This window comes from Patagioenas fasciata, chromosome 4, assembly GCF_037038585.1.
Source record: "Patagioenas fasciata isolate bPatFas1 chromosome 4, bPatFas1.hap1, whole genome shotgun sequence".
Classification (NCBI taxonomy): domain Eukaryota; kingdom Metazoa; phylum Chordata; class Aves; order Columbiformes; family Columbidae; genus Patagioenas; species Patagioenas fasciata.
This window is the reverse complement of record NC_092523.1, coordinates 30,354,529-30,379,369: the sequence shown is the minus strand read 5'-3', so window position 1 is coordinate 30,379,369 and position 24,841 is coordinate 30,354,529. Positions and strand designations below refer to the sequence as shown.

At 38.9% G+C, this 24,841-nt stretch overlaps 1 protein-coding gene across 1 annotated transcript; it reads left to right on the top strand.

Annotated features, from left to right (window-relative positions):
* The first annotated feature begins 8,231 nt into the window (after window positions 1-8,231).
* On the top strand, window positions 8,232-24,370 carry LONRF1 (LON peptidase N-terminal domain and ring finger 1). Its single transcript, XM_065836746.2, has 12 exons — window positions 8,232-8,958; window positions 14,779-14,897; window positions 16,428-16,550; window positions 17,107-17,253; window positions 17,710-17,947; window positions 18,033-18,123; window positions 18,983-19,097; window positions 19,677-19,798; window positions 20,934-21,092; window positions 21,200-21,362; window positions 21,716-21,865; window positions 23,142-24,370. Exons 1-12 carry the CDS (start codon window positions 8,334-8,336, stop codon window positions 23,298-23,300), a joined length of 2,211 nt encoding a protein of 736 aa, XP_065692818.1. The 5' UTR covers window positions 8,232-8,333; the 3' UTR covers window positions 23,301-24,370.
* The last annotated feature ends 471 nt before the right edge of the window (window positions 24,371-24,841 follow it).

The window sequence follows — 24,841 nt, the reverse complement described above, 5'->3', positions numbered from 1 at the left end:
TACATAGATCATTTGTGGACAACAACCAAAGACCAGATACTCACTTATCTTGTTGTATAAATATGGGGAAGAAGAAAGGTAGGAAAAAGACTGAAACACTGAATGTTCTTTATACAGACATGCTGAAATGAAGAATTTGGGAGTTGTCACTTCTCTCCTGTATGATCCTGTGTTCTGTTTTAAAAACTAATGGTCTCTAAATTCAATCCTGTCATCTGCTGTTTTGAGCAGAAGTGATATACAGTGTACATTTCCTGCATTATGCTTGCAGGAAAGGTTGAAAATATGTAGCTGTAATATTCCAGCCTATCATGCCCAACGTGCTGTGTGATGCTACTGATGTTCAAGAGGAAAATCAAACATAAGTAACAGTCAATAGGTACGAGTCAAAGTAGAAAGGGGATATTGAATGGTCAAAATAAACTGTAACATTATTGTCAATTAGGCCATTTAATTAAATGTTTTCTGCCACCTTGACTACATTTAAAGTGATGACTTTTTGTCCAGCTCAGATTTTCTTCTTATAACATTACACTTATTAAAGAGTACTATTCATAGTCTTTGAAGAAATTTCATGTATTGTCTGTTGTAATTGACAGGAAATGGTTGCCCAGTGCTCTAAAACCTCTGAAGGAAGGATGCTCCTTAGATGAGGAAAAAGCACATATACAAACAAACTCTATGGAACTCTATGAATGACAAATATCCAAGACAAGGAGAAGTTGCTCCTCTGATCCTAAACAGTTAATCCAAGAAGAATAAGTAAATTCAAATTTCGTAACTAAATCAACTCCTTTAAAATTTTTAAAGACTGGTAACTTCATCATTAACTGTCTGGGAACTCAGTGATTTATTTAGTATCAGCAGCACTGATGTACACTGCCTGCCTGTAGGCAAAAGTACTTGACAATCACAGTCAACAGTATTATACCCCAATCCAACCTGAAATCCAGTCCAGCAGTAAGATTTTTTTCCCTCACCACTATAAGTAGGCTGCAAAGGATTTTCCAATTCCTATATGTGTTTCCTAAAATGTATTTTAATTGATCCAAACCCTGAATTTAGTTCCACATTTATTATTGACTACCCAGAAAATAAACGGTTTTTTTTCAAGAGGCTAGATATCAAGCACAATAAACTTTTTTCTTTCCTTTTCCCTTGGTTTAAAATTTGGTTTCACAACACAGGCATACTTTTAATGCAAACATGATGTAATGATTGCAATTTTTCCTTATTTTTTTAATTGTATAAGAATGAACAGTGATAATAATTAGAAATAAAGAAAACTCTCCTATTTGGCAAAATATATTCAAAACTAAATATATCTTGACTTAGTATATCTCAGAGAATTATCATAAGTAGATGCAAAACAACCAACTTGATGTCAAGGGATCTACTGAAGAATATATATAAGGAAAAATATTACAAACTATTATTGAATAGATATACCAATAATAAAATAAATTGTTCTTTAAATATCAAATTATAACACAGAACACATATCCCAATCATTGTCTTTTACTTTTGATATACATTCTTTTAAAAATAACCAATTTATACTTTTTCTTTAACATGAATCCATTAACAGCCAGAAAAAAATGTTTTAGTATATGCAACACAGCTGTCAGCCAGCAGCTTTCAGCTAGAAGAAAACACCCTGATAAACTGAAAAAATGCTGACTTATTTGCTTTTGAATACTTTCTTAGGGTGCAATTCTTAGTTTAAAAAAATCCTTCTTTAATGAAGATCTTTTTAGTACTTCCTTAGCTATTATTCTGCTGTTTGTTCATTATTCACTTACAGTCCTGCACTAACAGCTTTAACTCCAAGAATAAATGATTATTCAGAGCTCTGTATCTTTTTAAATTTAGTATTTCAAGCTGTAAGTGCATTACTATTTGAATAATTACAACACATATTAAAAGGAGCAAATATTCTATTGAATATTTAGCTATTTTATAAATCTGATTATATGCAACTCTCCTACCGGGCAACAATGGCAGAAGGAAGGAGTCCAATCAATCCAAGAATTCTCTTCCTAAAGAAAACACAAATATGACTCATGTCATATCTGGAGCTAAATTACTTTTCTAAACTGGAGCAATTTAAAATAAAACCTCCTTAATTGCATTTTTAGTTTGTTGTCCCACACATGTAGAAACATTCGGGTATCTTTTAGAATGCACAACCACATATCATTGTCTATGGGGAAAAAAATGCAACAAACATGAAAACAGGGAAATTAATGGCTCCACTCACGGGTGTTTCCAGGATAGTCAATGTATTTTCACAATTCCAAAGTATAATTTTTCAGGTTTACTGAATCAGACTTATTAATGGCAGCTGATATTAATATCCACACAAACATATTCACATATATCCAAACATGCCAACATTGCGTGTGACAACTATGTAGCATTTAAAAAGTCATGGTGCAAGCAAGGGAACGAGTTAACTGAACACTTAAAACCATGGGACTGTAAACCACTTTTCTAGTTTTCCTTTCTCAACCAAAGAATCTATAACTCCACATGAAATACCCATGTATGCTATACAGTATGTATGATGAAACTTGGTACTGTCCTGCAGCATCACAGTTGTATAATGCTAGCCTGCAAGAAATGCAGCAGTATTATTGCAACTCCTTAGAAAATTAACTCAGGCCAAGACACAGACACTTCAGTGTGCTTACAATTCACAGCCTAGAGTCCTCTCTCAACTGTAAAATCCAAATACTATTCTGTTAATAAAAAAAAAAAAAAAAATAGAGCAGAGTTTGTTGTATTTTGTTAAATCACAGCCAGGATAACAGAAGGACGTGAGAAAACAAATGTGTCCCGTATAGCAACCTATTGTTGCTATGTATCCCCATTAACCAAAAAAGATTCCAGTTAACATATAGCAGAAGAGTGATCCCACCCAGCAAGAGACAGGGCTATTGAAAACAAAGACAACTCTGCTCTGTTGCTGGTAAAGTTGTGCCACTATGAAGCAAAGAATTCCATAGTCTGCAGGAACAGAAATGACATGTGAGATTTATCCCAAGGAACAGGACATTTAGCAGGGAGTGACAGATCCTCATCACTAATTCATGCTCCCAAGACAATTTAAATTCATGCAGTCATTCTTTAAGATAGATTACTTTGAGGGAGAGATGGGTTTGAACACTCTCAGACAGAACTAAACTGAATCTTCCAACTCTTATATCAGTAATCCAACAGATATGCTGCTGAATAGAAGGTTATTCAATCTATCCATCCTTCATGTTAAAAGCAGCAACTACACTGAACTAAGAACCTCTGAATGTGTGCTTGGTGTGGCCTGAGACTACTGACAAAATGCAGCCCTGGGACACTTAAGCTGAGGATTTTAAATGGCTGAATGGGAAACTACTCTAGCTGCTGCACATGGAATGCGCACAGAAGTAAAATCCTAGACACTCTGAAAACATAAATTAAAATCAAGGAAGCGCCTTCTGATTTTAGGTTTCTCCTGGGTTAGGCAGCAGCAGTGTGAGATTTCTCAGATCGCATTTTTGGACTTAGGCACCTGAATTCTCCCTAAATCCTGCTTTAGGTACTTGAGTCCTTTATTGGATCTAGCCAATAAACTTTCTCTCTCTGTCTTTACTCTACCTGGTTAAGCATTTTAGATCCTATTATGTTTTGCCTCCCTTTTTATTTTTAATGAGATCCCTATCTTTCTAACATGCAGTTGGCTTTTTTATACTCACTAGTGCATACATAATTACTAAGTGTAATGAAATAATTTACTAAGGGCCTTATTTCAGAAGTACTGAGAACTCACAGCTACAATTTCCTCAAAGGGAATTAAGATCCCTTGGAAGACCCATACTGTGCAGAAATGCCAGAGATACTGGCAGCAACCTGCCCTGTTCAGCTCTACTTTACTTTTGAGACCAAGCTGCAAATGCAGCTTTGTGGACTCCTGTACCTAAAAAAATTACTCAAAGCCAACTTCTGCCCAACACCGCACGAACAAAGGTTAGCATTTGGTTTACTGCAGCAATGCTGAGCATTTTTCCATTTAGAAGTCTGCCAGAACTAGCTCACTGAAGCCCCAAAAGTCTACTAAGCAACAAAGAACAAACTGAAACAAAACAAAACCAAATTGGTTCTGAGGACTCATTATTTCTTAGCCATGGATGAAGTGATTCAAGTATCACTGGCTAAGGTCTTCAAAAGCTATGCCATTCAAGAATTGTCTTTTTTTTTTAATATGGCTTGAGATTTGGGGGTTTATGTTTATTTGTTTCTTCTAGAAGAAAAGGTGATAATAGTTTCCCAATAGAAGAATCAGTTCTGAGGAACATTATACCTTTTCTTAAGAGTATGGCTCTCATTTACCTAACCTAATCTTTCTCCAATTAATTCTTTTTTTGCTTTTGCTACACATATCTTGGCAAAACATTACAACAGCTGGATAGCTAGCTAGCTACCTTTAAAGAAGCAGAGGGAAAATAGCCAGAAAGCCATTACCACATTGCTCTTAAATTAACTACTTTTTCTTGAGATATATGCCAAGAGAGACTGTAAAATTGGGGCTTGGCTCCAGATTTACAGCACACAAGTATTTTTAGGTCCACTGCCTGCTCCCTTAGCCTAGGTTTGTTTTCCTTCATTTTGTTTATATTGCTGTCAATTTCTGAAGATCTTCAATCAGAATAAATGTGTATAATTTACCTAAAGTGGGATTAAATACCATTTTAAACACTATTTTATTATCATTTCACATTTAATTATGTTGCACAAACTATTTGTACAAGGAATTGCTTACAGAAGCATTCTGACTAATGGCTTAAAAAGCATAAGAAAGGAATGTACTTCTTCCTCACTGTACTGAAGGCATAGTACTGTGTAAGTACCTTTCTGAACAAGGACAACCAAGACTTACATAAGCAATTGTAAAATACTGCTCTACAGCAGGAAGGAGGAAGACAGTCCCTGAAATCTTTCTTTGAATTGCCTGTGTGAACTGTGCAATGGCATGGGTTTGTTTTTTTAAACTATCACTTATCTCACCCTACAAGAGGCAAAAAACAAAAACACCAGAGATTTCTATGTGTGTTCTATTTTTAATGGAGTGGTGGAAGCACTGTGTGCGTTATCTAATCTAGTAAAAAGTTGCATGCCTTTTTTTTTTTCCCCCTCTCTTACATAACTATCACATCCTGACAGTAACAGAGTGAGAGATTAGAAAACTGGAATTTTTTCTTGTTTATTTAAATATGCCAAAGGTGAAATGATGCACCAAAACGCAAACTTGAAGAATCAACTGTAGCTTAAAGATATAAGGGATAAACACACTGGGTAATACTAAGGCTCAAGCAGGCCCAGTATCCTGTTTCCAATATTGATCAAAATGAAAGTCTATAGAATAAGGATTAGGTGAATATATGGTCAGATTTCTCCCTACATAATCTCCCAGATTCCAGAGATGTGTGTCTCAGGGTTTTCCTGATACAAAAGTGATTATATTTATGTAAATGATTATTTTCTATGAACTTCTCTAAATTCTTCTTGAACCTAGTCACAGTCTGCCAGGTTCCAAAATCAACTTGATATCCATAGGATTCCCTATATTCTTGTAACATACTGCTGGCACTTGTTTAAGAATAAGAAGTCTGTATCTTTAACCTAATTAACTGTTTCAACCTCCCTCTACAACCTCACAGAACAAACTTAAGCAAATACCAGTCTTTTCTCTATCTGATCCTAGACAATTTTTTTCCTCTTTGATGCCTGGCAGTCCTGAGTTCCCAAGAGAAACCTAAGAAAATAAGGGCAACTGTAAATGTAGAGAACAACATGCATCCTAAACATTAAGAGACAGTGAGGGGTTACAGTAAATAATGCTAGCAGAAACAGCAAGCTCTGAAGAAAAGTACTAACTACAGACAGATTTCTAAAACTGGTGGAAGCAGTGTAAAATGGCAAGCTCCCCACCTATCTATGCAGCCATCCTACCCCAGCTGCCTCCTTACACTCTTTTTAACTGTTTTGAAGTGAAGGGTGATGGGAAAAACTCAACTCTTCTGCTCTAAGACCCTGCAAGTATTTTGCTCCTGTACACTGGAAACTATGGAAAACAGCTGATGACAGCTGACAACATTGCTTGAATCATCAGTATGAATGCTGACATACAAACTTTTATAAGAATCATTAGAAATACAATGGTGGAAAGAAACAGATTTTCATTTTTACTTGTTCATAATTGTTCCCACAGAGGATGACAACCTTATTATCCTAACTCCGTTTTTTAAAGGAAGTTCCACAAAGCCCTGAACTTTGTCCTGTTTTATTTTTCTTCTCCATTTCTATACGTAATCTAATCTGAAATGCAAAAGAAATTACTGTTCTCTTTAATCATGACCCACAGTACTTCTTTCAGAGCTTTACTTCTGTCCAAATTCTCTTCTTGTCTCCCTGATACTTTGTGACAAGGCAGCTCACACTTCATACATCTAAAACAGAATCTATAACACATTAAAACTATTCATAATAATTGAAAGCATTTTACCTCATTTCACCACCGTTCAAGTTCACACTACAGGCATCTCTTCTACTTTGATCTTGCTTTAGACTGTCACTTCCTAACTCACACCATTTTTTTAATGAATTACTCTAAGAAATAATCTTTCCTACCTCTTAATATTTAAAATACACTCATGTTCTCCCCCATATTTCAATTACCATTAACATCTTTTTTTCTTTGGCTTTAGGAACTTGAAAGGCAAAGGATGTAGTTCAGAGTGGTTGAGTTCAGACAAAACACCTGGATATAAATCCAGATCCATCTGGTTATTTCTAGTCCTGGCATCTTTGCTGATAGCCCTCTTAACAACCTTCAGTATCATCCTCCAGCCTGTCATACATGAAATACAGCTGAAGACAAATATAGCTTCGTTCCTTTCAGAAGGCCATAAATTAATTTTCCTGATGTGTAAGCCTTATCTGGAAGGTTTTAGAAGAACTATTGTACTTATCTGAGACTTCTGAATTTATGACAGCCTTCTAACTTTAAAAAAAAAAAAAAGCATCATAGCAACTGCAAATACATAACACTTATGCAACAGACTTAAAACTTTCATTAGAGGCTGACATACATCTGGAAAGATTTCCCCACAAAACCATACTGCAACTTCTACTTTGTTTAGGTAAAGCAGATCAGGTACTTCCACAAAAGCGCTCGACTGACTACTTTACACTTGTGGAAAACATCAGGTTTAATTGCACCAAGTGGCTGTTACGGCACAGCAAGTACACAGCAGCTCTGAACAACGAAAGCATCGGACCCCATCCTATGCGCACGCTACGCAAAGTACTGGAAACATTCAAGAGAAGAGTGAGAACTACATAAACCCTAACGACAAAGAGCTTTTTCTTAATCTTGTAACTTTTATCGTGTCCTCCGTTAAAAACCTATGGTAGAAGGAAAAGGAGCCAGCCCAAGCGGTCGGGCGAGTGTGAGCGGCAGCCACCGGGAGATTGGCCCCGCGCAGCTGCCTCACGGGCACCGCCAGGTGAACCCTCCAGGGCCCCGGCAGCTACAGACCCCGTGGACCCCCGAGGCGTTCGGAGATCCCTCTCCCGCGCCGGCGGCCCGATCCCTTCGCGCTGGACTCCCTCCCGCGCCCGCCACGCAGCCCCAGCAGCGCTGCCGACGCGCGACCCTCGCGGCCGCTCCTCAGAGCGGCACCGCTCCCACGGGGCAACCCGGAGCCCGCAGGCCTGTACCTCTGCCCCGTTAAACCACTCTCCCCCTCGCCCCCCGGCCCCGCCGCACTCTCAGCCCCGGGATGGGGGAGGCGGGGCGGGCTGCGCCCCGAGCCCCGCTCCGGGCCGGGCTGCGCGGGGGGAACGCCTTCCCGCCCCCTCTCCCCCCACCTGATTCACGCCCGGGCCGCCCGGCGCCAGCCCCGCCCCCCACCCCGTTACAGCGCGCGCATGGGTCCGTGTTTTGTAACCTCCTCCTGCCCGCCCCTCCGCGGCGCCGCCCGCCGCCAATGGCCGGCTCGCGCGGCGATCAGCTGACGTAGAGCTTTATGTAAGCCGGAGGGGTGAGGGCGCGCGGCGAGGCGGTTTGAAAGGGGGGCAGCGCTGGGCGCGCGCCGCCGGCTCGTCAGGGCGGGGGATCGCGGCCCCGGGTCGCGCGCGCAGAGGCGCGCACGTGATCGCCTCTCCCCCCCCGTCCCCCGCCCGCGAGGCTGTCTCGCTTCCTGCTGCCCGCGCCGCCAGTGCCTCAGCGCCGCGCGCGGAGCCCAGCCCGGCGGCCGGAGCGCCACACCCCCCTCGGCGGAGCCGGGCAGCCGATGGCGTTCTCTCCCGTGGCCGTGGGCTCGGAGGTCTCACCGGAGCCGGGCGGCAGCGGGAGCCCGGGCGAGGAAGCAGATGGAGAGCGGGAGCTGCTGCCGCGACTGGCCGAGAGGCTGGTTCCCGGGAGCCGCCTGAAGGAAGTGGTGGGCGCGTCCTTGGCGTCGCTGTGCCTCAGCCCCCTCGCCGGACCCCAGCGCCTTGGGACCCTCGTGGACTGCCTGGTGCTGAACTACCGCCTGTGGCAGGGGCTAGGCTGGAGCCGGGACCGCGGGGCGGCGGCGGAGGGCGGGGGCGCAGCCCAGGGGCCGCTGCGTTGCTGCGGCTGCGGCAGGTTCCTGAGCGAGCCGGTGACCGTCCCGTGCGGGCACACCTACTGCCGCCGCTGTCTCCGGAGGGAGCTGCGGGCCCGCTGCCGCCGCTGCCGGGACTGGCTGCTGCCGGCGGGGGGCACCAGCACGGCCGCTGCCCCTCTGCGGACCAGCGTCGTCCTCAACCAGCTGGCGGAGAAGTGGTTCCCGGGCGAGTGCGAGAGGGCGAGGACCGGGACCCGGCTGGAGGAGCTGCTGGCCCAGGGCCGCTTCCGAGAGGCTTTGGCCGCCGCCAGCCAGGCCCTGCGAGCAGGTAAGGCTTGTGGGGAGCGGGCTCTGCCTCCGCCTGGGGCCTGGCCCGCAGACTCCCGCCCCTGCCCCGCCGGGAGCGTGACGGGCTGGGAGAGAAGCGCGGCGGGCTTGGGGGGCTGGAGGCGTGGCGGAGTAGGTGCGTTGCGCTTCTTTCCCGCCCTTCAGCCCCTCTCGCCTACTGCTGATGCAGTCAGCGATCGAAATGGACCGATAAAGAACAACCGAAGTTTTCTCGAGTTTGTGGAGAGGATTCAAGGAACTTCCCGGTGGAGTAGAGGGACCAATTGTGAGACTTGTAGCGGTGTGGACCTCAGTTGAACATCAAGCCTGGTAGTGTGGTGCACTTCAGAGGCGTGGAGCTGTGCCCAACATGCGCTGTTTCTCGTCTTCTACCTTCTACCTTTACGTGCTTTCGTGGGACTTGTTTACAAAACAGTTTGTGGGCTTTGTTTTGATTTGTATGTAGTTATCGCTGTGCCCGGACAAGAAAAATTCCGTTGCTGTATTTAACCTTGTTTCCTAAGAGAGACCTATTTTCACAGTCTTAAGTGACACCAAGACAATTCCCAGCAGGCCGGGCCCAGTTGCATAAGCAGACAGGCGTGGAGGGGGACAGGTTGTGTAATGGCAGTGACATCATAGGTGGGTGTGGTTGAAGTTTAATACTGTGGAGACAGGGTGCAAAGGCAGGAGGTAAAGGCACGGGTTTAGACTATGTTGTATTGGTTGCAAGCAGTGCAACTGAGACCATGAACACTTGAGATACTGTCAGTTTTTCAGGGTTTAGTCTTTGTAGAGGGAGTCAAATTTGTGTGATCGATATACCTGGATGGATCTGGTGACAGCTTCCTTTGTTATTATTCAACTATGGATTTTAACACTTGGTGACCCAGGGGGTTCCATTTTCATTTGTGCCACTTTATTTATGTTCAGAAATGTAGGAATTAATATTTTTACAGATTAAGTGTATTATGTTTGTACAGTTGCCTGCAGCGGAGAAAAACCAAAGGCTTGTATAAGTCTAATCCTTCCAATCTGTTCTGCAGAGATACGTTAGATCTAGCTCCAGAATAAACTGTTTTCAGTGTAGATGGGATTAGATCTCAGATGTGTTTTCTGCCTTTTGGCAACCTCATTTAAAGAGGTTCAATTGTGGCTCTCAATTCTACGTTATTTGCTAGAGTGTTTCCAAAATGTAGGCTATGGGACAGATGTGACCTGAGAAAGTGTCTGGTCTATTTTAAGTCTTGAAACTGTAAGAAGCAGACTTTTTTTTTTCTGTACATGTTCTGAACAACAACATCGACTCGTATAAAACAACAAAAAAATGGAATCAAAGCTAAATGGCTTTCAAGGTACAAACTGGTGAATCCGTTCTTGATCACAAATGTTTACGGGGTCCTGTTTCATGTTTCAAGATTGTTTGGAAATAATAAAAGACAAAATTAATTCTTTAGATTCTAATCTTTCTTTTATGGATTTAGCAATACCATTTAGATATCTATGGGGAAAGAATTCTGTTTCCTCTTGTTGTGGAGCTACATCTTAAATTTTGGCTCTAAAAACTGAGAATAATTATCAGCTGTGATGCTTAGCCACTGTTTTATTACTCAGATTTAGTACATGTGCTAGAATTAAGTGCTAGAAGCTCAGTTTAAGATCCATTGTACAGCTCTTTCCTGTGTCTCCTGTCCTGAGAACTACCAATATTCAAAGTATATTCTAAGTATTCTGGTGAAGATACTAAATAACTTTATGAATCAGAATGCAGATGTACATTAAATGTCAGTTTAGAGTTGTGGGCTCACAACTACGGACAGAAGGTAATTTCAGACCAGTAGAGAACCAAGCTGCTGATACGCTTTCGATCTTCCTCCAGAACATGAATTGTTGAAAACACTTAGAGATGGAAAAGACGTAGCATAAGAAATATGTTTAAAATCATTCATGTTCTGTTTCAATGTTTCCTCACTGCTAGTTCATTTCTCTTTGTTTTTGATACAGATAGTTAAAAAGTTGTGATAAACATAAATCCTATATCCTGAATAAGGCATTTGGACTAAACCTTTACTCAAATGGCATCTTTTTATAACTTTATTACATTGCTTGAAACATCTGAAAGAGAAGTATTTGCCATGGCGCAAAAGTGACTTTTGGAAAACATGAGGAATGTTAACATCCATCTTGCAGGGGTTGAAATGAAATAATTTAGTTAAAGGAAATCTATTGGATTAAAATACAAGTGCAGCTTGTCTTTAATTGAGTATCCTGAAACACACAGCTAATAGGCTGAATCTCAAACTCGTTCCTGCTGGAGTCCTCCTGCGTCAGTCTGTTCAAAGCAGAATAAACACTGAGTTCAGAGCAGTTTGCATAAGGTTTTGTCCAGCTGGGTTAAGAAAACCTACAAGCATGAAGATACCACAGGCTCTCTGGGCAACCTGCTCATGGTGAAAAGATTTCTTCCTATTTCAAGTCAGAACAGCCCTTGTTTCAGTTTATAACCATTGTCTCCTGTTCTTTCCCTGTGCACTTCAGTAAAAAGTCTTCCAGGTAGCCTCCTCTTGTGTTCTGGAAGGCTTTGGGTTCTCCCAGAGCCTTCAGGAATTCTTTTCTACTAAACAAGCGGAGTTCTCTCAGCTTCTTCTCATGGGTGGTGTGTTCCAACCCTGGATCATTGGGGTGACCCTATAGTGCTGTATTAAAAATACTGTGTCCTAAAGATTTTCTGCGTAGTGGTTGTGATGCGCATATCTTTTATGTTAAAGAATTTGGGATGTTATTGAGAACCATATAAAAAGCATGCAGGATCAGATAAGATGAGATATGGTCCATTTATTGGTATGCTTATGCTGACAGTAGTCAGGAGCAGATTCTTGGGAAGTAATATAAAAAAGAATGAATACTGAGCGGGTTTTTGTATGTACGCCTTTGTATACTTTCCTGTTAATGTAATAATGGTTACACACCGTCCTGAACTGAAAGTACTTGGTGTCTTTTTGTGCTGACTTGACTGAAAACAAGATAATTTTCTTCATGCAGTTAGAAACCTTTCTTTTTTGTAGCTAGCGTGGTTGTTGTTTGGATTTAGTTTGAGAATAAGAAGATAACACGCCTGGACAGAGTTAATGTTTTTAGTTGCTCTGGTCTGAGAGCCAAGGCCTCTGAGCTCTGCCCACAGGTGTGAGGTGGCTGGGAAGTGGGGCAGAAATGGGGCAGAGCTTGGTTGACATCCATACTGATCAATGAGAGTATTCTGTCCCATTGGCGTCATGCTTCATATTTAAGGACAGTTGGGATCTCCCGTCTAGTCTGGGAGCAGCTCGCAGTCAGGACAGACACCTGTTCGGGCGTTTATTTTGGCCTTTTGCCATCCTGCTGTTTGCAGAGGCCTCTGGGCCTTTCTGCCCTTTTCTCTCTTCTCTCTGGGATCAGCTGTTTGGGGCCAGGTGCTGCTGCCTGGGACTGGCTGCTTGGTGCGAACGGAGTTTGTGAGGAATTGCATTGAGTATCTTTTGGTTCATACTCTATTTCCATTTTTTATATGTTACTGCTACTTGTATATTAGTGTTATTTTATTAAAATGTGTTTAACTCAATCCACAAGTTTCTCCCCTTTTGATTCTCTCTCCTATTTGGAGATGGGGAAGTGAGAGGATATCATGGTTATGTTGCCAGCTCAGGTTAAACCATGACACTTTTTTATTAAAATTGCATGTCTTTGGGTATGCTAGAAGTGACTGATTTCCATATTTACAATATCTTGAGTTACTGAAATTGAAAATTCAAGTACGGATTGTGTTTCTACTCTGTTTGGTCTTTCATCTAAGGATTTAGAATAGTTTTGCATCCTCCTTTTAGATGGCAGACGTTAAAATGTATGCTGTAACATTGCAAAATGATGTTTTCATGATTGTAAAGCCTAGAAATTAAATTATGATTGCAAAATTTGGCATGTAAATTTAGGTCCTTTGGTCTTGCAACTGTATAGAAGAATTTGTTGCATTTATTGATCATTCATTGGCAGGGTTTGTGTGTTCAGTAGCAGAGTTGAGGCCCCAGTTAAACTCCTTGGTTTAGCCCTTTGTTTTGTATCAGTTCAGTTCAAATAATGCTTTCCTCTTTGAAAAAGGAATGGACAGAACATCTACCTGCTGTAGACGAGAGCTCACATTTTTATTTTCAAACCGCCTTTCACCTTGCCTCCAAAAAAGAAGGCTCGGGAGTTCCACAGGTCGTGTTATACACTTGAAAGTCTGAAAAAGATGAGCTCCCTCTGATGATGTGCAAATAGGTAGCTTGTTGGAGAACAAAGGCCTGCACTTACTGCTATCTCTGAAGAAAAGAATTTGGTTTTATACTAACTCTGCTGGACACCAAAGAGTCAAATACAACAAACGGTTGTATTTGAAAAAAACGATTTGAAGAATTTGATCTGAGCTCCTGCCTAACTAGACTACAAAACAGCTACAAAACACAAAGCCACAGGAAAGCAGGCTTCAGAGTTGTTCTGATTACAGGATTGGTGTTTAAGTCAGAGAGTTTCCCAGACTTCTGTTAATACAAACACTTTATTATGTCTAAAATAAAAAATAAACAAACCGGGTTTGGCAATATTTATATTTGAAGGGAAACTGTCAGCTCAAAGACACCTCTAATCAGAAGGGAACTTTAGTTTCAGCTGTGAAATCTTCCATCAGTTTTGATTTTCTTAACTCTTTCTTCTCCATTAGATCCTTTCACTTGTACCATTGTGGATCTAAATACAAAGCAATGTGTTGGAATACATGGAAACATTGACCAGTCTGGCTTTTAGATGTAAAACAAGATAATATTGGAAATTATGACATTTAGAAAAGACTAAGATAGAATATTGAATTGAAATGATCCCTTCCCAAGAAAGCCTTTTGAAACAAACTTAAAGACCTATTTAATTTTAGTATTTTTTACAATAGACCAATGTTTGACTTGTTAATCTCGTTCAATGAAAAACGCAGGTGTCGTTTTTTAACAAACTCAAGAACAAAGCGGTGTGCTGACATTCTCTCCAAGCAACAACTACAATTAATTGTGTTATGAAAACCATAGTTTTAGAGGCATGGAGATGCATGTGCTTCCTATTTAGAGGCTGCGTTAGTAAAAGTGTAAAATACTGTATTTTGGATGTGAGATTTACTGAACACATACTGATGTTTTCCCATTGCAGAAGTTCCACTAGTACAGCTCCTTACAACAGGGCTGCCAGGGGGTGTTAAGGGCTTTCTGGTATTGGCTGTCTCTTTTCAGACCACAATGATAAAGCCTCCTTCTGGTACTTACTGGATGGGAGACCCTTGTGAAAGTAGCATCTGCATCTCCAGCCATAGCTGGAAGGGGTTGTGCATTATAAAAGTAAATGTCAGTCTAAAGAAAAACTTGAACGTCTGAAAGCAAACTTTATAATATTTATATGAATTCACAGAGTTCTGTAGTTTTGAATGGGTGTACTGTAAAGCTAAAGTCTACTTGGTCCTCAGTTTTTGTTGTCACAGCAGTACTGAGCAATACTTTATTCTGCTAGCCTCAGTCTTAGATCTTTTAAAATATATTTTCTTGTTGCAAGATACATTAGGTGGTCTAAAATTTGATCTTTACCTTGAAAGACATGACCCTGGAATTACTACCACTTTTATTACCCAGACACTGGGCAGCAGGGGAGAATGTTCTCCAGTAGTTTTGAAAGTATGATACTAAAAAGTGTTATAACATATCACTATGATAGCATATCTAATTAAAAATTAGACATTTCTGAATTATTAAAAATGTTACTTTATTTTCTTCAGATTCCAGTGACTTGATGCTAAGGATTTACAGAGCTGAGTCGTATGTTGGCCTCCAAGAATATAAAGCAGCCATAGAAGATCTAAATTTTGTTATTTCTAAAATGCCAAATTGGCCAGAGGTAAGTTGATATGAACTTTTTGAAAATCTGTGTTTATCTATAAAATTCATGAATTCTACGTTATACTTGCATCAAGTTGAGAACATAGGTCTTAATCATTAGCTTGTCAGATGTGCAAAATACTAAAAGGTATCTTAAATAGTTACTTATATGAGACAGTTTATTGATGAGTACAACAGTCCAGAGTTCATTGATGAATCTGCTTGAAACTGTTAATTTAGCCTTCATCAGAAACTTCAAGTATTTTTATTTTGTATCACAACATGAGATGGGGTCTTTGGACAAAGGCCTAAATGCAGTGGAACTGACTTCTTGGGAAGTATTATGAAGTATTTTTGTGCTGTCTGCAGTTACTCGTTATTGATAATTTTATTTCTTTGTAAGAACACTTCTGTGTGTTATTTTAAGAAAAATTATTAAATATTTACAAACTTCAGCTTAAAGTTATTGGACTGGATGGTTCGTTTAAATTGTGCAGCCAGCTTTAATTGCTTGAAAGCTGAACTTCTGAGGCCTGTATGTTTGGTAGGTTGGTGTAACTGAGTTTTAAAATTTCTTAACGCTACATACAAGTTAGTCCTTTTAAGGATCTGCACTCCCTGGAGTATTTATGCTTTGTATTTCACAAAGTTGGAGCACGTTAAGCATTATCTGTTCCTTGAGAATATCACATGAGATGAGCAAGCACTGTTGCCAGTCAGGACTGGAATTCTTGGCTCTATGTTAAGTCAACATTTCTCTCATATTTTTTGAATTTTATTGGTAAAACAATTTGCTATATAAACAGGACAATACAGTTTTCCAAATGCTGCTAAAGAGTCTAAAAATATTTGACATAAGCAATAAATCCTTTTTGTAATAATGTTGGCTAAAAAAACCCATAAACATATGTTTGTGGCCTTGTTTAGTGGCTCCAGTGTTTGGCATTGGGATAGTTTATGGTGATGTAACCTGTAACAGCTGGAGTTTGGAGGTTACTTTGTTTATTTGTTCATTTTTATTAAGAGAATGACACTTTGTTTTAGTTTGGAAAGTCTTTCTTCAAAAAGCCCAAAGAAACTCAGTGATAACTGAGCTTTGCAAGTACTGCAGGCTTCTGGGAAATCCCTGGCCTTCAGAGGTATAAGAGTCAAAGGGCAAGAAGGGTATTTTGTAAGCTGCTGTGTGAGATAGTGTACAAATTTCCATTTGATGTCCTTCCTCTTCCCCTCCAAAGGCTCACAGAAGGGGAAATTAAGGCCTTTTTTTAATTCAGCACTAGTCAGGTTTTTAACCCTTTATGTAAGACAAAATAAATTAACTAGGAGGAGACTAATACCAGTCTATCCCATGAATCTTTTCAAACACTGTGGGGGATGTATGTTAGACAAGGCACACAGATCACTCACACTGTGCACAGCTGGAGTTTGTTGAAGAGCTACATTCTTTTTGTCATGGAGGATTCTAATTCTAACTCTGTTGTAATGCCTGTGAGATGAATACTGCAGTTCTACATACTGTAGAGATGTTTTGATGGTATCTGTTTTTCAGGTCTACTTCCGGAAAGGAAAAGTGCTGCAAGACTCTGGCTTTGTACGCGATGCCTTACAACTGTTTCTACAGTGCTTAGCCCTTGATGAGGACTTCCTTCCAGCCAAGCTAGCAGTAGAGAAGGTAATTTTATTTATGAAACTGTGTTACTATCTCTGACTTGATTCCTTTGTAAAGCCTCCATTGTGGTAGACTTTGAGCATCTAAAAATCTTCAATACAAGCAGAGAAGGTTTCGGTGTCACACTACTTCCTTTCAAGATTTATCATACTATGTTGAAGAAATAGTCCTAAATGAAAATCTAGAAAACTGGAAGGTAGGCAGCAAGTTAAATGTTCTAAGTTGAACTCTTTCATGCCCAGAATATAAGTTTTTCTTTTATTATAAGAATTTACGTTGGACAAGCTGCGTGAGGCTGAATTGGTAACATCTAACTTTGTTGAAGAGCTCACTCACTTATAGTAGAAAAGATTTCTAGATAAATTTCTTTGTAGTAACATAGGTATGTAGGTTTCTGCTTGTTCTCAACTGTTCTTTCTCAGTTGCTGCTTAAATAGAGCTCCATTTATGATAATAACTTCATACAGATTAAATTATTGGGTTTGGTATCTAGTATTATAATAAAGCTATATCTAGATCCTCTGCCATTATTATTAACATTTGACTGCTTGTTTTCTAGACATTGTGTGATGTACTGTCTCCAGAAAAGTTAGGAGAAAGTCTGAAGGAATCCACTTGGAATTCACCACATATTCGAAATAAACCTTTTGTACTTGGTTCTGAGATGACTGAGTTTTACTGCAACTCACAGCTTTGTCCTGAGCAGGTAACAAAAACTATAGGATAAGTTTTCTCTCTGACCGATACGCAAGCATCAGAAGTTCTGATATCCTTATTTGTCATAATTATTTTCTAGCCTAAATTTTTACTTTTTGAAATTGGCTAAATTGGAAGAAAATAATTGTGGTTTGGGAGTAATGTATTTTCATTTGGAGTGTTAGACTTCTCATTCCAGTGAGCTACTTATTAGAAGGTACTGAGATTTTATATTAGTGACTTCAAAATAAAAATAAATAGTTTTTCTTCTCTTTATAGCAGATGAAGATTTTTAAATCGTTAATGCTAAGTAATTTTGAGTACTGTCTTGACTTACCAGATTTTAGTTAACTAATGAACTAACTGTGGAGATCAGTTTGACTATTATATCTTTGCATGTTCACATTTTACATACTTAGAGTTGTGTTACTTTTTAAGTATAGTTCAGTTCATCTTACTATTACAGAGCTTAGGAGGATCAGATATACTGGAGCCTGTCAGTGGAAGCTTAAATCGTGCACAGTCTGCCCACGCTCTTAACTCAACAAAAGACCTTGCCAAGGAAGATGGCTTAAAGAGAGTGTCTTCTGAACCCCTTCTCTCTGGCCAAGAAAAAGGTGCTTTGTTGAAAAGAAAGCTTTCCTTTTCAGAGCAGGATACAGTTGTATGTGAAGATGGAAGAAACAAACACAAAAAGCAAGGAGGTAAACAGTCACTTACTTTTAAATTTAAAGTATTTACTGTCTTGTGCCTTTCTTTGAAGGAGTATTTTGTCTTTTTTTTCCTTAGAAGGTGCAAAAAGGGACATGACACTGTCTTTTGGAACAATTCCGGGGGATTTGATTGATGTGTCAGATTTTGAGTGCTCTCTGTGTATGAGGTAAGATTTTCTCCTTGATTCAAAATTTCCATTATAGATGCTTGGCCACATATCTATTAAATGTATAAACTGAGGTACTTATAAGTTGTGATGACTTCTGGTATCAGTCAGTGATTTTTCAACCTTCCTCTACCCTTGCACTTAAGTCCTTATTTAAATGTGTCACTTCCTACAGTGCTATATAATACAGCATTATTTTAATCAAAGTTGCCTTTTAAATTAAACTTGGCATTGTTGTTAACTGGTAACCTTAAGTACAGGATCTTTTGCAATTAAATATTAGTGGTTTTTTAAGTCAATAAAATTATTTAACTTATTTTGGGAAGGCTAATGTTTGGAAGCATTGCTTGTGAACATCATATTTATCTAGGAGATGTAGATACTTCAGAATGTTAGTCTGCTTAAATGTAGCTGATGTATTTGAAAGGTCTTATTGAGTAGTCTTGATTTTCAGAATAAACACTTTTAAATATATGATGTATACTAAACTATTCATAGTTATGTTACTCAGATGTAATAACTGCTATTAAAACAGTTTAGCTCCTCAAATAGTTTTTTAATTTTGCTTATTTTTAATCTCTATGTAGTAAGACTAAAATCTTTGTACTTTGAGATAAATGTTCGGATATTTAGTGTTGTAATGTGTCTAGATTAATTGGAAAATAAAAATGAGTGGTGTGGTGGTACACGGAAGCAAACTACAGTATAGGGGAAAAAGCAGAATAAGGAGACATGGGTTTAATTTTTCTCTGCTTTGTTATGGTATAACTAGTCTTAAAAATTAAAGAGGTTAGCCACTGACTTATCTAGCAAAACACATGCTTGTCATGGCATCTGACTTCTAATAACTTTGTTTCAGGCTATTCTTTGAGCCAGTGACAACCCCGTGTGGACATACCTTTTGCAAAGGTTGCTTGGAACGGTGTTTAGACCATGCTCCTCAGTGTCCGCTCTGTAAGGAGAGTTTGAAGGAGGTACTGTTTCTCGGTAGAGCTCACAAATACAAATATATAATTTTAAAGGCTGTTTCACTTAAACCAAATAACTTGGGTTCACTTGAGTTATGGAAAGGAAAAAATTGAGACTAACTTTGTCAATATAAGTTGATTAGGTTTACCTCAGGTTTGCCTCAGGGTCTTAGAGTTTTAAGTTTCTGTGACCATTTGCTTTACTTGTGTAATTAAATCCTGAGTGTTTGTAAACATTGGTAACTATGCAGTAAAACCTCTCTGTGATTTATGTACACTTTCCTTATTTGTGTGGCTGTATAACCTGGGAAATCAATTCTGTGTCTGGTAAGCAAAGAAGTACAAATGGAGACACTTGAGTTATCAGATACAAAGAACTAAAATAGAGAATCTCATTTTTAAATATCGGAGTAACATTAGGTGTTAAGTAATGAAACATAAGAACTTCAGAGCTGTAAGTTTTCATGGGTTTAAATCTGATTTATGACACATTTACTTAAAACCATGATATACTAAAAGCTGCATTTTCCTGAGCTTTTTGTTAATATATATGAAAATAAATACTTTTATTTTAATTGCTTACAGTACCTCGCAAGTAGAAAATACAGCATCACAGAACTGCTGGAGGAATTAATAATGAAATATTTGTCTGATGAATTATATGAGAGAAAAAGAATTCATGCTGAAGAAACTGCTGAACACTCAAAGTAAGCTTGTTGTCTTTTATCTAGAAAACTTGAGAGATTACTATGGAAGTTCTCTTTAAAAATGTTTTATGATTTTCCTGATTGTTAGTAATGGCATATTTTGGATACAAGAAGTAGTATAAAGACATGTTAATTTGGTGTCTTAAAAATGTATTTCAGAAAATTAACGATTTTTAACTACTGTGGAAATAAAAGAATCACACTTTGATATTTCAATAGTAGCAATGTGAGGCTCTGAAGTCCACTAGGAAACACATTTGCCCTTCTGTTTCTCTTTCTTTGTGCACTGTTGCAGAGCCTCAGTTTTAGCTTTGCTGCTGTTAATGGAATTGTCCTCTTGAATTGGCTGCTGAGTCTCAGATACCTGAATTTCTTTCAAATCAGTTCATGACAGATGTGATGAAAATAAATTGTTGGGATTTTTTTGTAATCTTGATGTTTGGTAGAGTTCTTCAGATAAAGCATCATGTACTGTAGATATGAATGTTGGAAAACTATTTGAAACTATGGCTTGTGCAACTTATGTAACAGAATCGACACATTAGAATAATGAAAGGTATTAAAATTAAATACCTGGTAATGTTGTAATGGTAACTTGTTTGTATCAACAATCAACTGTATGTGTTTGATGAAATAGCATAAAAAAATAGTTTTTTCAGTTAGTCCTGCTGAGAAAAATAGTGAGGTAAAAATTACACCCTGGGTTGCGTGCTGTGATCTGGGGTCACTGAAAACAATCTTAGTGATCTCCTAGCCACTATGCAGCTACTGCTACATCTTTTTAGTTCCAGGAAAGCTGTGACTGAGGGCATAATGGCTTGTGTGGTTCAAACTAAAACAAAGTAACATCTCTGGCCCCAAAACAAAGCCCTTCATTCCCTGACTAGATACTCACTAACTAGGCAGCTATGAGGTTGTTGTCCAGTGGGTATTCAAATCAGTAAGTATTCAGTCACTGTTACTAGTATGTGTTTTGATTCTTTATGAAAGTTAATACAATGTGCTTATTATTGAACTTTGAAAAGAGTGCTTTATGACCTGAAATATGGCAAACATACTGAAAAAATGTGTTGTCTTGGCATAGTACAGTGTTTAGATTTTTAAGCCACATATTTCTTTTGATGTTCTCTTGCAGCTTGACCAAGAATGTTCCAATGTTTGTTTGCACTATGGCATATCCTACTGTGCCTTGCCCTCTGCATGTGTTTGAGCCAAGATACCGACTAATGATTCGCAGAAGTATGGAAACTGGAACTAAACAGTTTGGAATGTGTATAAGTGATTCTCAAAACGGGTAGGTTTACGTCTAAACTTACCATCTCTTGTGCCTTTTTTTATTAATCATGAAGTATGTCCTTTCAGAAGTGTATAATTGCATTATTGACAAGGTCCGTTTTCTAGTTTTGCAGATTATGGATGCATGCTGCAAATTAGGAATGTTCATTTTCTACCTGATGGACGGTCTGTTGTTGATACAGTTGGTGGAAGGAGATTTAGAGTTTTACGGAGAGGGATGAAAGATGGTTATTGCACTGCAGACATCGAATATTTGGAAGATATTAAGGTATCTAGAACACTAAGTATTTACTAGTATTAATATCTTAAGATTTTTGTTTGATTTGTTCTTAAGATCTCAGTTTTAAATTTTTAGGTCCCTAGACCACTAGAAGATTCAGTGTCAGCATGTGGAAGAAGTACAAGCTAGTTTAATTTTTATATTTTTATAAAGTAAGAAAGAAATACTTCGGGTTTTGTTTGAACAATAGTTTGCAGCTGTAACTTTTTAACTTCTTTACTATTCAGGCATTAGCAATCAAAGTTTAGGAGAATGCAGCTGAAATTTAATGTTTCTTAATTTTAGTTTAAACACCTTGTTTATTTATCTCTAATGATGTTTTCGTATCATTCCTCTTACAGGTTGCTGATGAAGAAGAACTAAAACTGAGAGAACTTCACAACTTTGTTTACAATCAGGCCTGCAGTTGGTTCCAAAACTTAAGAAACAAATTTCGCACTCAAATTCTTCAACACTTTGGGCCAATGCCTGACAGGGAAGAAAATATACAGGTGGGACATTGTTTAATATCAATGGTTTGTGTAAAGCTGTTGAATTCAAATGGGGAAAAAGACTGTTTTTTCTTCCCTGTGATGTGTGCAGGCAGTAATCTTTGGCAAAAAGGTAATCCCAAAGAACACTTCCCTACTGTCTGGCTAGTGCCATAAATTGCTGCAGCTGCTGGGATTTGACAAGTGTTTTTTTAAGAAAGTAGCTACAGCAATCTATTTTAATGGTTATTATATACACTTAATGAAGGTCGGTGAGATCCTGAAAGAGTGGAGGCTGGAGAAAAGCAACATTTGAAAATATGTAAAATTTGGCTTCCAAAGGAATATGTATGGAGTGGGATATTATGAGAGCCTGTCCTTCACTTACCTGCTACATACTTTAGAACAATCTCTGAGTACTATAGATGCTATAAAGGCCAGTGCATTAATTCAGAAGTGACTTTAGAACAATTTAATAGAGAAAAAAAAATTAAAACTATATACTGGGAAGAGGAATAAGTGTACAAAACGAGGATGAATAGCAGGACAGCAATACTGTGGGTGTGTACCTGAGATTTAGAACAAAACACAAATATGTTGACTGTGATACAGATGAAAGAGAGAAAATGTCATCCTGAAGTGTACTGCTACCAGTACTGTAGTAGGTCATTTGAGGTCATTAATCTTCTCTGCAGTGATATGGCCTCTGCTGAGGATTGTTACGTCCAGTTCTGGGCATGACATCTCAGGCTTGGTATAGATAATTGAATAAAGTACAGGAAAAAGTTACATAGTATGTTTTATCAACTTTAAAGAAACTGGTTAAGTAGTCCTGCTCTTTCTAGGAGGTAATAAGAAGGGAGTGGAATTGGTAGGTGATGCAGGAGTCCTTCAAATATAACAAAGACAGTTGTAGTAAAAATGTTAGGCTTCAAGAATATGCAAGCCTCGAGTATCGCATGACAAGCAATGGATTTAGTTTTTAGCAGGGAGGTTTTTTATTAGGTAACTGTCTTATACCTAGCCATCTTTTCCCAAAGAAGCTATAAGCTTCTGGTTTTGTCTTAAAAATAATTGCTTTATCAAGCTTAGCTTAAATGTACTTCGACTTCTTAGCTGGGGGAGGGATCAGAAGAGATCGCTTTAGAACCCTTCTGATCTCATGGATCTGGAATTCTCTAGTTAGTATCAAGCTTTAAACTAGTTTTTGCTGCTGACAACTTTGTCTTTTGATGTCTTTGTGTTAGTCAACTATACGATCTTGGTTTTGGGTAACCAGCTTATCTTTTATTTTTAGGCAATGCCCAATGGTCCTGCTTGGTGTTGGTGGCTTCTAGCTGTTCTTCCAGTAGACCCCAGATATCAGCTGTCAGTTCTCTCCATGATGTCTTTAAAAGACCGTCTGATAAAAATCCAACATATACTCACATATTTTTCTAGAGACCAGTCCAAGTGACTAACCGCCTGGGTCTTCCTGAAAAGTTACTCTGTTCTGGTTGTAGTAGCAGCTGGAATTTTGCTGCCTTTTGCACATCTAGCACTGGTTTGAGAAGTGTAATGGAACTGCTCTTCCCCACCCTCCTGAGTTCCTGAACCATGTGGTTCTCTGAATGCACACTTGAGCTGTGAGAGAAGACCACTGATGATTGCACAGTCAATCCAGCTAGATATGTTTCTCACGTTACCTACATTACAATTTGCACTATGTAGAAGAGAACATTTTTGAGACTTGACCATTTTAGCCACTGACTTTTTAAAGCTGTGGGAAGTGCAGGAGTTAAGGCTGACAGTCCAAGTTTACAACATTGAGGAGGTATTAAAGTTTTGCAAAAGTTTGCCTCAATTGTTCTTTTGCTGTTTGCACAAATATTTGAAATATAGTATTGAATGTCACTGTTGGATATTACTACTCTTGTTAAATTATCTTGACCATGAATATGGCACCGATTTTTAAGTTATCTTGTAAATGTATGCATCACAAAACAGGTGACATGAACTGTATGCTGAACTGAGAGCCAATTTTAAGGAACAAATGCAAAAAAAAAAAAGGTACTTCTGTCTGAAAATACTTAAACTGTGAATATGGTTTACATACCTAGGCCTGTACATGTTAAAGAGGAAACTGAAAACTCAATGCTAATACTAGTTACACTTCTACTGGACTTTTCAGGCTGGTTGTTCTTCCAGAGCACACACTTAGTGTCTAGAGCTTAGAAGAAATCTTAGAGTGTGCGTGTGTGTGTATTGGGGATTGTACATCCAGGATTTAAAAGCTTAAAGTTTTATTTGAACTTTTTAAGTTGGTGCAAATGTGAGTTCTATGCCTTATTCATATCAATAGTAGAGCACACTGCAGTGGCCAGGTTAGCATCATGCTGCCAATAGGTACTTTTTGTAATTAAAGGTTTGCATATTTGTGAATATGTCTGATACTGGCATTCTTGTATGTAAATCATTTGTAAAGTATTTCTTAAATCTTGCTTTTGCTAATATATTTAATTTTCAATAAAAGCTAAAAGTTTGTAATATTTTTAACTTTATCAGAAACTAAAAAGCTTCCATATGCTTCTATTCTGGGATCTTAAGTAAATCCAGGAGCAGCTGTTTAACCTACATCAAGGTTGTGGGCACTTCAGGATGTAATTGGTAGGTACATAATCTGTCTCTGACAGAGTACCTGGCTCAGACCGATTGTTGGTCAGACAAGTGTCTTGCTGGTGTCCTGCTTTTTGTATCTACTTTGTTTAAGTTAAGGTGGTTCCATGTATGAAATTTGCATTTCACAAAACTTAAAAGTTGTGGGAAACTGTTCTTGCGGAACACGTAGGTGTTTCACAGACTTGTTAATCAGATGCAGTGGCCTTGTTCTCTTCTGGAAGTTAAGGCTTGAGATAGTACAGGCAACCAGAAATCTGGTGGATCATTTTTCATGTGGGCTTCTATTTAGGGTAAATTTACTCTTTATTGTATGAAGAAGGTCCTGGATTGATATTTGGA